This window comes from Gracilinanus agilis, chromosome 5 (genome assembly GCF_016433145.1).
Source record: "Gracilinanus agilis isolate LMUSP501 chromosome 5, AgileGrace, whole genome shotgun sequence".
Taxonomy (NCBI): Eukaryota; Metazoa; Chordata; class Mammalia; order Didelphimorphia; family Didelphidae; genus Gracilinanus; species Gracilinanus agilis.
The window spans coordinates 205,785,897-205,801,301 of record NC_058134.1 but is presented as its reverse complement, the minus strand read 5'-3'; the positions used below and the strand labels follow the sequence as shown (position 1 = coordinate 205,801,301).

General features: G+C 36.5%; 1 protein-coding gene across 1 annotated transcript in view; it reads left to right on the top strand.

The window, feature by feature from the left end:
• Nucleotides 1–2,213: 2,213 nt before the first annotated feature.
• The window catches only part of KDM5A (lysine demethylase 5A), a 99,906-nt gene continuing 86,714 nt past the window's right edge, over nt 2,214–15,405 (top strand). Inside the window, exons 1-5 of the mRNA XM_044679413.1 lie at nt 2,214–2,378; nt 4,591–4,668; nt 7,608–7,730; nt 13,584–13,754; nt 14,393–14,527. Of these exons, the coding sequence (XP_044535348.1) occupies nt 2,214–2,378; nt 4,591–4,668; nt 7,608–7,730; nt 13,584–13,754; nt 14,393–14,527 (672 nt within the window). The remainder of the gene's footprint in view (nt 2,379–4,590; nt 4,669–7,607; nt 7,731–13,583; nt 13,755–14,392; nt 14,528–15,405) is intronic.

The following is a 15,405-nucleotide window of genomic DNA, read 5'->3' as shown; positions in this document are numbered from 1 at the left end:
GGACCCCACCTGACCTATTTGTTGGGGACCATCTTCTTGCATTCTTCACATTGCAGGGTTACTAGTGGTGCATTTGGATTGTTCATTGATTATCACTCACTCTCCTAACATGACTGGCCCATCTTTTTTTTTTTTTTTCTGGTCATGTGTTTTTATGACATTCTTTATACTACCTTCCCATAATTCATCATTTGTAATTTGTTGAAGGATTCTCATAATCATGATGAACTTCTCTATTGCACTTTAGGTGATCAACAACTTACATTTTTGGAGGTTTCCTATATAAGTTGCTGTTGATGAGTTGTTGTTGTTGTTGATCAGTTGTTCAGTCATGTCCTACTCTTTGTGATCCCCTGGCCCATAGCATGCCAACACTGTCCCTGTAATTTTCTTGGCAAGGATATCAGAGTGTTTTGCCATTTCCTTATACAGTGGATTAAAGCAATGAGAGGTTAAATGTCTTGCCTAAAGTCACATAGTTAGTAAGTATTTGAGGCCCAATTTGAACTTGGGTCTTTCTGACTCCAGATGATCTAGTGAGCTACCTAATTGCCTACATATATGGTATCTCATATTAAAATCAAACAACATAGGAAAAATGTTAAATATATGAGCCTTTGCTTTAGGGAGAAGTGTGGGATCAGTAAAAGAACTGCAGGTTCCCAATGTCCCCTTCTATTCTCTTTTTCAGTTCTGAGCACAGCTCATCATCCATTTGCAGTGTCTAGAGAAGATATATATATTGGTGTTCCTGCCATCATGATAGATTTTCCCATGCTACAAAGCTTTCACTTAATTCGGGTTGTATTTATTACTATTTTGATATAAAGGCATTCTGGTGTAGTGGATAGTGTTGGGCTTGGAAGCAGGAAGAACTATCTAGCATAGAATATCAAAATCTCTGAGGAACTGAGGCTAAGGGTCACCAGAAAGGTGACACAATTAATTAATCTGCACAATTAGAGGGCCATTTTTTATGAACAAATTCACTCATCCACAGGAATGCCAGTTATTTTCCATTCTTCTACATCTTGAGAGATGAGGCAGAGAAGAGCATAGGGGAAACCAATGAAGAGGTTCTGAAAGTTAATGCCATTAAGGACCCAGATGAAAACGCATTCAGATCATGGTATGGCATGGTCTTAACTGCTGGGAAGGAACAGAAGGAATTCTTTAATTTAGTGAGTTGTCATGGGAATGAAATTAAACCAATTGGGAGGGAGCAAAAGAAGATAGTGTTCTAGGTGGGGTTGAGTTAAAACTGGGACAGTTAGGTGGTGCAGGGGATAGTATTTGGAGTCGAGAAGACCCTAGTTAGCAGCTTCAGACACGTACTAGGTGTGTGATCCTTGGCAAGCCACTTAACCCTGTTCACCTCAGTTTCCTCATCTGTAAAATGAGCTGGAAAATGAAATAGCAAACCATTTTAGTATCTTTGCCAAGAAGACTCCAAAATGGGGTCATGAAGATGATATGACTGAAACATTAAACTGGCATTTTTTTCGGTATATATAATAATTAGGGGGCGCTTGAAGTGCAATGACGTGGCCAAGGAAGCAGCAGTGAGAACTCTAGGGATGGAGAGGGCAATGATGTCAAACTCGCTGTCATTGAGTCAGGTTAGACGAGCTTTACTGCAGCCATTTGTACACAAAGGAGGAAATGGAACCTTTGAGCGGAAGCAAAACCTTTACCCTCTGGGGGATTACACATTCCTCCGCGCCGGAAGAACGCGGCGTCTTTTTTTTTTTTTCTTCCGTTTCTTCCCTCTGTCCAATATTACTCTTATTCCTTGTAGCTCTCCCCCGCCTTTCCCAGAGGAGGGGGTGGGTGGATTCGAGTGCCCCCTAGGTGGGCGTGGGCGAAGTCCCCAGTCTCATGGAGGAGATGAGCACTGCGAGTAAGAGGCCTTTAAGGGAGCGGTGGAAGGATCCACAACTCTCTCCAACCGCATTTGGCGGAGGGATCTGACATCGCTTCGACTTCCGGGAGCGTCCGTGGGGGCTCGAGAGGAAAAAGGCCCTAAAGAAACAATAACAAACAGGAGGAGGAGGAAGTGCTCCGTATCCCTCCGGTCGTCGCGGTCTTGCTAGACTATGAGCTTCATTCTCTGCAGGGGAACCTGAAAGGACCCGCCTGGGTTCCTGCTGGCCCGTTTTCCCTGACTCCCCTCCTCGCTCACACCCCGGGGAGGGGGTCTCCTCAGTGTGGCCATGGCGGGCGCTGGGCCGGGGGGCTACGCGGCAGAGTTCGTGCCGCCCCCGGAGTGCCCAGTCTTCGAGCCTAGCTGGGAGGAGTTCACCGACCCGCTCAGCTTTATTGGACGGATCCGGCCCTTGGCCGAGAAAACCGGCATTTGCAAGATCCGACCTCCCAAGGTATGGGGGTGGGGTTTTCTGCTCTTTGCCTCAGTTTCCTCAGCCTTAAATCTCAGGTTTCGGGGGAGTGGAGTCTTTGGCACTCGGCCACTTTGTTTTTTCTAGGGATAGAATTATTTGTTGTTTTGGGAGTGGAGCTGCTGTGACCCCCACTCCCCCGCCCTGGTCTCGTCCAGATGGAAGGGGCGCCCTGGGATGCTGACAGGGCCCAGACGGGGGAGGGGTGCGGGGGGAGAGAAGAGGGCGGGGCGGCCCCATCTGCGCCGCTTTGTTGTTGTCGCCTTCGCAGCCCCCTCTCCCTGGTTCGATTTAAACTTGCTCCAAGTGCTTTCCCAGTCCAGCATCTCGGGGTTTGGCCTTGTGGATATCTTAACGAGGCTGGGGACACTTTGTTGTCCCCTAGGACAAGTGACACAGTGCTGGTTACAGCTGCATCGAATGGGCATTGCCAAGAATGAGGCAGGGAGTCGCCGCTGACCCTTTAAACCTAAGGGAGAAAGAGCTGTTAGTGTCAGTAGTTGTTTTGAATGAAGGAAAACGTTCCGTTCTTTCTTAGATTCTAGATATTATGTTGCCGCTTCCTCTGATTTATGTATCTTTTTTTCTGCGGAACAGTCTGAAACGCCTCATACTCTTAGTATTTAAAAAAAGGGGATTAGCATGTAAGAAAGCGGGGATTAGTATTAGTAGTAGTAAGGGCGAGGGGACGACCGGTATTTATAGTCTGAACTGAAACCCAGGGGTCACAGAAAGTGCTCAAGGTCAAATAGCAAGTTGATAGCGAAGTGGTTTTTGAATCCAGGTCTTCCCAGCCTTTATTTTATCCACTGGACCCTTAGGTTTGCTGAGCAGCTTGGATCAAGATGACCATTTTGATGATGAAATCAATGTTAGGCACTATTAAAGATGTTTTAAAAAATCTCCGAAAATACATTTGAAAAGAACTTAGAAAAGTAAAATCAATGTTGAAAGTGAAAAAATCCAAGATAATTGCTATCATGATGGATTTTCCCATGCTACAAAGTTTTCACTTAATTAGTATACAGAATTTCCTCTGGGAGGAGGGGTTGTATTTATTACTATTTTGATATAAAGGCATTCTGGTGTAGTGGATAGTGTTGGGCTTGGAAGCAGGAAGAACTATTATCTTGTTTTCCGTGATACTAGCTTTGTGACCTTGAGTTAGTCATTTAACCTCTATGAACTTTAGGCAGATCTCTAGGGCATCTAACTGCAGTGGTATGGAGAGTTCCTGGATCAAGGGTTCATACACTCACAGAACCTTTCTGATACACTTGTATTACAGGAATTATTTGACTTAAAAAAATTGCTTTTCAACTGGGTAGTTAAGATTAGTTCTTGACTTGTTAATTACAAATTCCATTCAAGAATTTCTTTGGTGATTAGAAAAGCTGTAATTCTTAAAAAACAGTTGAAATAGTAAAGTTAATTGTTCCTTTCTATATCTTTATTAAAAAAACAAAACAACAACAACAAAAAACCCTTGCAAATAATTTTAGGTTAATGTGGGCAGATTTATAAAGTTTACAATATTGGATAGTCACTACTTTTTCATTCTTTTTTCTTTCCAGCTTTTTAAGTGGCTTTACCATTAGGTTTGCCAAATTAAGTTTGAGGCCTTGTCCCCAAATTCACTTAAAGTTTATTCTGCAAAAAACTCTAACCTTAAAATGTTATCCCATTTCATTAATGCAACTACTTTGATCTAGACGTTATGGTGACTTTTTTTGTGTGTTCTTTCATATGTACATTATTTTAAAATATTTATTGAGTGACCTGATACTAGCCATATGTATGACATGTTCTCTCCTTTTGATAGATTTTGATTCTTAAGTACTGTGACAATGCAATTGTATCAAAATACAAATACTTCACAAATTTTAGTTTTATTATTTGATCTATTTGGTTGCTTCTGCATTCCACTTTTCTTTCTAGTTAGACCTAAAGGGAAAAAGTTTTGTTGAAAGTAAGCCTTTATTGTACTTAACTTGTTTGAGAAAGATTCTTTATAAGGAGAATGTAAGAAAGGTCTGTTGATGATTTTTGATAAATGATACTAAAATTTTTTTTCGTTAATTGAATGACTGTCATTTGGCTTAATGTTTTCATGGTTTGTGGCAATTCCTTAAATTGTGGGGGTACATTTCTTGTTTGTGTATTAACCATTAAAACATGAATGTTTCTCATTTAGGACTGGCAGCCTCCATTTGCATGTGAAGTAAAAAGCTTTCGTTTCACTCCTCGAGTCCAGCGTTTAAATGAACTTGAAGTAAGTGAACCTGGAGTATCATTTAGCTTTTATAATTAAGGAGCCATTTTTTCCTGTTCCATTTCTTTTTCTACATTTCTTTAGGAGGGAGATTTCAAAAAGCTTTTATAGTTGTCATTCAGGAGAGGTAGCACTGTAGTAGGCAAAGGTATCAGGATGACCTGAGTTTGAGTTCTGCCTCTGATTTCTCCTGAGCTATAAGATCTTGGACAAATCATCTAACCTCTTAGTGCCTCAGATAACTCTCTGAGTAAGTTGCAGATCAAGTGGTTATCTCTATTAGTAGAGGAAATTGACTGTACCATTGTAATAATAGGTTCCATACTTTGCCCTTACCCCTACCCCATGCTAGTGTTTCAGATTACTGCCAAGAAGACTTAACTGAGGTATGAAGGTTGGGTCTGATTTTTTTATTTATGCTACCTAAATAAGCTACATCAGCTTTTGTACGTAATTTATAAAAAATGAACTGTAATCATGGTTTATAAGTGATTTCCAAAGTGGGCGCTACCGCCCCCTGGTGGGTGCTGCAGCGATCCAGGGAGAGCAGTGATGGCCACAGGTGCATTTATCTTTCCTATTAATTGCTATTAAAATTAAAAAAAAATTAATTTCCAGGGGACTAAGTAATATTTTTTCTGGAAAGGGGGTGGTAGGCCAAAAAAGTTTGGGAACCACTGGTTTATAATATTGAGGGTCAGCAAAGTGCTAAGCTTTGAGAATTTTGTGCCTGTAAAATATAAGCTAACTTTTCCTCCTACATCATTTTTTCCTAAGTCTAATTTTGTTAGTGAATCTTTACAGAAATCATCATTAGATTTGATCTGTGTGTAAAGCAGATTACAAAGATTAATAAACTTGACAATTTCATAGGAAACTTTTTTGTTTCTCAGATTTGTCATAATTTCTGAATTTTTCCTTCTCTTTTGTTTTCCATATTGTAAGCTTCATCTCTCCCTCATTCCACATATCAAATCAGTTGTCAAGTCTCGCCATCTTACCTCCTCTTTCTTGCATCCAGTTTTATTTCTCTTCACATAGCTACTAGTTCAGTTTATGTTCACATTTCTTCTCTTCTGGACTCTTGCAGAGGCTTTCTGTTTTGTCTTTCTGCCTCAAATTTCTTCCACCCCAAACCATTCTCCACATAGTGGCCAAGTGATTTTCCTTGGGCATGGATAGGATTATGTCATGCCTCTATTCAGTAAATTGAAATAGTTCCCAATTGTCTTTTGGATCAAAAATGAACTACTCTGGTTGTCTTTTAAAACTCTTTACAATTTGACACCTCTCACTCCTCTTTTTGTACTATACAGTCCAACAAAATTCTGATTCTTTCTCTGTATCTAATCCATGGCACCCTCTACTGATTGCCATTTATGATATGGATTCTGACCTCACCTCTGCCTCCTAGACTCTTTAATATATGCTTCAGATACTACCTTCAACTTGAGGCCTTTACTGATTCCCTCTTCCTTTCCTTCCCAACTAATAATTTTCTCCCTCTTTAATTCTATGGTATTTATGCCGTATGTGTATATATATGCACTGGTTGTTTATCCCAATCAAATTTAAATTCCCTGGGCGCAGGAGAGGTTTCATTCTTTGTACTAAAATCACCAACACCTAGCAAGTACCTGGTACATAGTAGACGCTTAATAAATGCTATTGATTGACTGATCTAAGTACATATCACTTATACTACACATTTTGTGGTATAGTGGAAAAAGTGCTGGATTTAAAATTTGAAGAGCTCTGGATTTGCATGTTTCTGAATAGTTTTCTGACTTCAGGCAAGTCACTGACCTCTCTGAGAGTCAGTCACCTTATCTTTGAAGTGGGAATGATAGTTAATCATGTTATCTATCTCACAAAGGAGCTATGAGGATAATTTTATGTACGTATATAGTACCTATATATACATTTTATTTATATATGTGTATATCACTTTTTCTATTACTTTTTAATACTTAAATAGAAAATTTGGTCTTTTATTTAACTGAGATTGAAGGTATCCAAAAGGAGTCCATCCAGCTAATTTCATTCCTCAAAACTTTATTCTTAACACTTAATTTTTTTTCTTTTCACAAAAGAATTTTTCCTTATTCCATACTAAATCTATAACTACATATATATAAGTCTACATATATAAATTCGAGTTTATTCCTTCCTTCCACCTTCATGACCATGTTTCTGGCAGTCATTTGCTTTCTTTCATACCATTTCCTTCTCTTTTAACACTTTCTCATTTGCTTACAAATTTGCTTATTTATCCATTATTTTTAAATAACCTTCCTATCCCATCTAGCAATCTTTCCTCTTCTCCTCTCTCCTTTACTACCATATTTCTTGAAAATATTATTTAATATTTTGCCTCCATTTCTTCACCACCCATTTTCTTTTTCGCAACTAGAAATCAGACTTCCAGCTTTAGGACTTCAATGAAACTTCTCTGTAAAGACCATCAGTGATCTTGACATGATAACCTTTTTTCAGTGTTAACCCTCTTCATTTCTTATAGCATTTGATACTGTTGACTAGCCTTTCTACTTTCTACTATCCTCTATTTTCTCCTTTTTAGAGGTGTCATATTCTAATGACTCTCCAACTTCATATATTTCAACTCAAAAACTTTTTTTTTTGTTCTGCATCCTTTTCCCAATTCCTTAACGGATATCAAATTTAGTCCTCTGAAATTCTGTCATTGGTACTCTTCTGGCCTCAATGCTTTTTCTCTTGTCAAATTTTTACTTTAAAATTTAACTACCTTCTCATTTGAGGTGATTCTTAAATCTATTTCTTTGAGGATAAAGATAATTTCATTTGCATTTTTATATCTGTACCATGTAGCAAAGCGCATTTGGACTGAATTTCATTGATGACTTAACTTCATATATTTTTGATATTTAGTGTTTTTATTTCTTTGTTTTGTATCTTAGGCAATGACCAGAGTGAGACTGGACTTCTTAGATCAACTAGCAAAATTCTGGGAACTTCAGGGATCTACTTTGAAAATACCTGTGGTGGAGAGAAAAATCCTTGATCTGTATGCTTTAAGCAAGGTGAGGGGTAAGCTTAGTTTAGAAATTAGAACTTAGGCTATTGAATTTCTGTTTCATATACACCTGGCTTGAAGACATTGAAATTTATGGGTAAAATTTGATAAGAAATTGAATATTATTTTGATTTCATACATATAATTTAATGAAATGGTAAGAGAATAGACTAACTTTTAAAGTTATGACAAATTTTTTTTCTCACATTTTTAATTCCCTCACATCAGACTGAGTGCTGGGATAATAGACATTATATAGAAGACTTATTATCTTCCTAGTAATGGTTTTTGCATTTTGAGCTAAATGAAAAGTATCCTTGGATATAATTTTTTGTCTTTTTTTACTTTTTTAATCAGAATTCACACTTTTCTGAAGACAGTACCAAAAATGGTAAAGATTTTTACTTCATATAGTCTAGAAAGTTGTATAGTCAGTTTTATTTATATCACCAAATTGTTCCTCCTGTTTAGTGTAGGATAACATTATCCTAAGCAATTTCTAGAAACATTTATCTTTATCATGCTCTTGTTTTCAAATTATTGATTCACATTTTTGTACCCTGTAAAATCAGAATAAACCTGTATGACATTTAAAATTTGAAAGTACTGTAAAAATTTTGCCAACAGCAACCTGTGTGAAGAATTTTGAGTAGGCTGAGTATTATGGGTACAAAGATAAAAGTAAAACAGTCAGTTTTCTGAAGGGACTTATATTTCTGTTACTACACAACTATAGTGGTTATAACTTATGAGGGATAAAATGGCAAGTTGTAGTATAGTTTTAATCTGAGTAGTTTTGTAAAATGATCTGTGTTTACTTTTGTTTCAAAAAATTTGGGAGTACTTAATTGATTTAAAGTAGAAATTGCTTCCAAAAGTTAATTTAGTTCCAAAAGTTAAAATTTCTGCAAAAAGTTAATTTTGTACTAAAACTTTTCTTTCACAGTAAAAAGTTAGAATTAAATTAAGTTGCATTTCTTTTATTTAGGCATATTTAAACTTAGAAGTCTGAGAAGCATAGTATTGCTGTGCTTAAAAATAGCTGTTGACTTGTCTGCCTACAAGATGGTAGTGTTAAGTTAATTGTCTGCTATGGTTATATGAAAATCCATAACAGCATTGCTAATTATAACAAATTTTTGGTGGTGCTTGGGTAGGAAATCATTGTTAGAGTAAATGTAATATCCTTTCTTCTTTAGATTTTTGTTTTGTGCCAATTTTAACTATATTTTTTGGGGGCATTTGACAGTTTATATTTTAGGGTCTAAAAAAAAAAAAGAAATCTTTCTTCAAAAGTTATTTTACCAGTCATATTTAACTGCTAGTATTTTTTAAATATAATTTTATTTTAAAATATTTTCCATGGTTACATGATTTATTCTCCCCCCCCAGCTGACAAGTAATTCCACTTGGTTATACATGTATTATTAATCAAAACCTATTTCCATATTATTCATTATTATAATAGAGTAATCTTTTAAAACCAAAATTCCAAATCCTTTACATGTATAAACAAGTGATAAATCAAATGTTTTTCTTTTGCATTTCTACTCCCACAGTTCTTTCTCTAGATGTGGATAGCATTCTTTTTTTTTTAAACCCTAATATCTTTTATCTATATCTTTTTATATTAATTTTATTTGTTACAGGGCTAGGCAATGGGGGTTAAGTGACTTGCCCAGGGTCACACAGCTAGGAAGTGTCAGAGGCCAGATTCGAACCTAGGACCTCCCATCTCTAGGCCTGGCTCTCAATCCACTGAGCCATCCAGCTGCCCCCGATAGCATTCTTTTTTATAAGATCTGGATCATTGCATTGCTTATTAGTAGCAAAGTCTATTACATTTGATCATCCCACAGTGTTTCAATTGCTGTGTACAATGTTCTTCTGGTTCTGCTTATTTCACTCTAGTTCAGTTCATGTAGATCCTTCCAGTTTTTATAGAAATCAAGTGATTCACCATTCCTTATATATAGCACAATACCACAGAATTTCTTTAGCCTTCAAACCGAACTTAATATAGGATAATGCTTTATATAAAATATATAACCTAGACTAAGATGACCTCATATGTTTTTTAGAAACAATATTATAGTTAAAACGTAAAAGTCGAGTATAATCCCATGATGTAAAGTTAGGTTATATTCTAGATTTCATTCTTAAGTGAAAAAGTTGATGATAGAATATCTATTCTTTTTTAACTCCTCCAAACCCTTACCTTCTGTCTTAGAATCACTTCTACGTATTGCTTCCAAGGCAGAAGGTCTAGGCAATTGCCATTAGGTGGCTTGCTCCAGGTCACACAGCTAGTAAGTATTTGAGGCCATATTTGAATCTAAGACCTTCCATCTCCAGGCCTGGCTTTCTGCTGAGCCACCTAGTATGCATTTCTTATTTGATACTTCATTGATCCTGTAAGAGTGAGTGAGAGAATTTATGTTGAGTAATTAAAATTTATCTTGAGTGAAATGGACTTTCTTAGTCCATCTGTTTCCCAGATTTACTGATTAACCTTAAACAAGTTCATCCTAAATCTGTAAAAATATTTGCTATTTATAAGACTGTAAGACTCACTGAGATTCAGAACTACTGAAGGACTATTATAGTAATTCTCTTTACATTTTACAGTGATTTTTCTTCCCTCATAGAGACAGTGAAGTTGATTGGGCTCTTTGGGGTGATCGCTTCCTAAGCATGGCATTCTATTGTTCAGTCAGAGGGTCATCTTGGTTTAAAATATTGTAGATGCTTAAATTGAGAATTCTAGTGTTTAGGGGTTACTAGGGAAATCTTTTAATCTTTTCAAAAGACTGTCTTTTGTGTTTTTATTTGTCAGTTCTTTCTCTGGAGGTGGACATTCTTCAAATTTTTTTTCTGTATCTATATATGATGTTTGTAATTTCATGTAGATCTTTCCATTTAAAAAAAATACCTATTTCTTTCTTATGATTTAGGATTCCATCATAGTCACATACTACAATTTGTTTAAGACATACTTTTTAAGATGGAAAAGCAAGTTTTCAATCTTGTTAAAGTGGATGGAGAACATGCCTCAAAATTAGATGATTTATGATTATATTTTACCTCTGTAATAAAATGGCTCTGTGACCTTGGACAAATTACCTACCTTCCCTTGCCTCTAGTATTAATTCTCTAGGGTTGTTAGTTGCTGGGAAGGTGCTGACCTCATTCATAGAAAGCATTTCCTTTCCTTGGAGTTCCCTATCCCAATCCTATCACAGGTCCTTATCACTATGGTGGTTTCCTGTTTTTGTGTCCCCCCTCCCCCCAATACCCAATAGCCCAGAGACAAATAGTATAAGCATTGTTAAATCCATTTTGCAGCATAGGAAGCTGAGGTTCAGAAAGGGAATGTAAGTTTCACTTGTGATCAGGCCTTCTAATTTCATGTCTAGTGCTCTAACACTATATCATGTTTCTTTTCCATTAAAGGAAATAATAGGATTCATCAAAAAACTGATGTAAATCGCCCATTTGTTTTCAGGCAGGATTTCGAAAACCTCAGTCTTTTAATTATTCTTCCCGTAAAAAAAAATTAAACCCAGTTAGAAAGCCAAAATACATACAAACTCAGAAAATATCCACCTGTTTTTTTGGGCAATGTTATACTTGATACAGTACTTTCCAACAAATAGCCATTCTTAAAAAAATTCATTTCCCCTAGTGAAGCTAAACTACCTATTGGCATGATGCATAATAATTATTTTGTCACATCATTTTATGGTGAATTTCTTTCTGAAATTAATTGATTTATTTTGCAAATTTTCCATATATATTATGTCCTGCTGACGAACGTAACTTTTCTCTTGTGTAAAGTAAGATGAGGAAACTGAGACATAGGTAAAACAATTTGAGTGAAGTTGGGTAATTTACTTCATGAACTCTTTGGATATTAGGTTCCTCATCTGTAAAGTAGCTGGGGGGGTGGGTAGGTTGGCTTTTAAGATCTTTCTAGTTCTAATATTCCATGACTATGCTTTTGGCTGCAGGTTTTTAACTGTAGCAGTTTAGCATACTTTGCCCCAATCCTTCTCTTGTATTTTAAAAAATTTATTTTATTTTATTTTTTATTTTTCTCCTTTTTTTTTAATAATAACACATGCTAAGCAATAGCCCTACTTTTAATCATTCTGATATGGTAGAAAAAGAACACCCGTTTACTTGTTAGTGCTAGGTCCACTGGGTTGGGTCTCAGAAAACCTGGGTTCTAGTACCCAAATCCAGCTCTGCTGTGTGACAATTGGGCATGTTTCTGGATCTCAGTTCCCTATTCTGAAAAATGAATAGGTTGGACTGAATCAGAGATTCTTAACCTGGGATCTGTGGACTAAAAAAAATTCAGTATCTGTATTTTCAGCATAATTGGCTTAATTTTTAATTAGTTGGTTTGTGAATATTTATTAGGTGCCTATCATGTGCCAGGTTCCATACCAACTATATACAGGTTTAATTGGAAATAATCCAGAGAGGATAATCACTAGAATTAATTGTGTGGAGGACTAGAAAAGACTTCTTATAGATTTTAACTATATCTGAAGAAAGCCAAGGGGCAGAGATGAGGAGGGAGAACTTATTCTAGGTATGGAGGACAGCCAGTAAAGAAATCTTCAATCAGGAAATGGAGAATCTTCTGCAAGAATCAGCAAGAAGACTGGTGTCACTGAATCACAGTATACATGAAAGGGTGTAAGGCATAAGAAGCATGGAAAAGTAGTAGAAGGTCTGGTTATAGATGGCTTTGAATGTCAGAGAATTTTATATTTGATTGACTTTTATTTTAGGTGTTTAAAAATAAGAGAAATTAAGAAGCTCTGGATTGTGTGATCTCCTAAGCCCTTTTCAGTTTTAACAGTTTGAGATATTTATATCATACAACCCAAGTATATTGGTGTTTATATAAATTGAGACATGTCTATATCTATCTGCGCATAGAACATAATGCAGCCATGTAGAGAACGTTTATAAGATTTAAAATGATACCTTATTGGCAAATCATCACATCATTCCAGAAACATAATGTTCTGTAGCCAAGCAAATCCACTACTGCCTTTATCTTTCTCACTTTTCAACCTCTTGAAGGATCTAGGTGACATTGAACGATTAGGCTTTGAGGCAGGAAAACTTGATTTCAAATCCTAGACCTTTACTAGTTGTGTGACTCTGGACAAGTCACTTTAACCTTTCTGTGCCTCAGTTTCCTCATCTGTCAAATAAGGGGGTTTGACTTTATGGTACCTTCTATGATCTTGTGTCAATTGGTCTGTTCCTGACTTCAGAAATTTTGGTTCCTTCCTCTCTTTAAATCCTTCCCTTCTAAATTCTCCTCTCCTTTGTTGAGAATTTGTTTAACTCTAGTGTCACTTTTATATTGTATTATCTCAGCATTTAACATAAATGTATTTTGTACTATCATACAAGCATGCCTGCCTTTGTGTACATTTTTTCATGAATTTGTGAAAGTGTCACAGACCTTTTTTCATGTGTTTTCATCCCATCTCAGATTGTAATCTCCTTAAAGGCATGGATTTTGTATTTTTCTTTTTAAATTTTCCATTGACATCTGAATTATGGCACAAGGCTTTACATAAAGTGAGTTCAGTAAATGTTCTGCCTTACTAGTTGGTACCAAAACAGTATTTCAAATTGTTAAAAAAAGTTTAAAAATAATTTTAAAAAGTCATACCCCAAGTGCTGACTATTTTGTGCTTTGCTGGAGTTGTACAAAGGGAATTCCAAGGATTTGAATTCAGAATTTGTTTAGCGTACTACATATAGAACCAGATTGTTGAATAAAATTTCTTTTTTTTCTAAAATTCTTCTTGTTTAACTTCTTTTCTAGATTGTTGCCAGCAAAGGAGGCTTTGAAATGGTCACAAAAGAGAAGAAGTGGTCTAAAGTGGGAAGTCGATTAGGCTATCTGCCTGGGAAAGGAACTGGGTCCCTGTTGAAGTCTCACTATGAAAGGATCCTTTACCCATATGAGCTTTTTCAGTCTGGAGTCAGCCTCATGGTAAGTCATTATGCTTTACAGAAATTCAGCTTAATTTGGCCTAATTCATCTTGTCTACAGTATCAACTTTAGAGGCCAGTTGGTGGTTAGGTATCTTGAAAGAATCTCTCTTCTTTGAAACAGAAGTGGTTTAGCATAAGCTAACACATTATCTACATGAAATTAGATTACCTCAGTCATCAGGGCTAGTAGAAGAACAAATGTGTATGTGAAAGTTTAAAGTCAGATTTGTTGCATTGGTGCAAGGTGAAGACTTCGTATATATTATTGGAAGTATGCTTCTCTTTTCCTAGCTGTTTACTACTCTTTACATTTTAGTCCTTCAGTAATATAAAGGTTTTGTGATTTCATCAGTGTGAGTAAACCTGATGCAGATTACAAACTCTCTGAGACTTGTATGGGATATCATCTAGCACCCAGGCCTGGTAATTATTTCTTTGAACTTAGCTAGTCTGGTGCTTAGATAACATGCCCAGTCTGACACTTGATCCATGTTTTAAACTTCCTAGAAATATAATTCTCCCTGCTTCAGTGGACTTGTAATCAGTTTATTGATTATTTTTATCCTTTTTTCACTGATTTTCATGCCTAGTGTCTGATCAGTGACTCTGGTGTCCTTTTGTGCTCTGATTCTTTAGGGTGTCCAAATGCCCAACTTGGATATTAAGGAAAAAGTGGAGGTTGAGGTCCTCAGCACTGATGCCCAGGCTTCCCCAGAGCAGGGCACAAGAATGAATATTCTACCGAAGAGAACCAGACGCATAAAATCTCAGGTATCTAGGATCCACTGACCACTTGAGAGAAGTATAGTTAATCAGCAGTGTAAAAAAGTATTTCTGGTCATTGGATCTCATTTATATATACTAATTTTTATTCCTCAGAGACTTGCTCTCTTTGGGAGATAAGTTGAAGAAATTGTGGAACTCTTATTAATTTCAGATTGACTGGGAATCTGTTTATTGTGAATATTTCTCAACAGAGAAAGGAATCCGTCAGGTGGTTAACTGGAAAACTGACCTAATTTCCACTCTCATTTTGGTCAATTAAAATTTAAAAAAAAAAAGTCTTTTGGGGGACTTGGATTTTGGGAAGGGTGGTTTTAGTTTTCATTTGTTGTTTCTGTAAGTCATCATAATGTAGGTTTATATAAGCCTCAGCTAACTCCATAAAGTTGATATGATAAGATTCATGAATCTTAAAATAGCACCACTTCCAGGGACCTGTGCCATCAAGTTACTAAGCATTTATTAAGCACTTACTGTGTGCCAGACACTGTTAAGCATTGAGGATATAAAGAAAGGCAAAACAGTTCCTGCTCTCAAAGAGCTCATTGGGGAGATAATGTGCAAACAACTGTGTACAAACAAGATGTAGACAGGATAAATTGAAGATAATCACAAAGGGAAAAGCACAAAATTAAGGAGGATGGGGGAGAGGTTTCTTGCAGAGAGTGGGATTTTATTTGAGACCTGAAGGAAGCCAGGAAAATCAGGAGATGGAGTTGAAGAGGGAGAGAATTACAGGCATGGAGGACCCTCAGTGAAAGTGCTCAGAGCTGAGAAGATGGAACATCTGGTGTAAAAAAATGGCAAGGAGGTCAGAGTTGATGAATTGACTGTGTGGAAGGGAGTAAGATATAAGTAGAATGAAA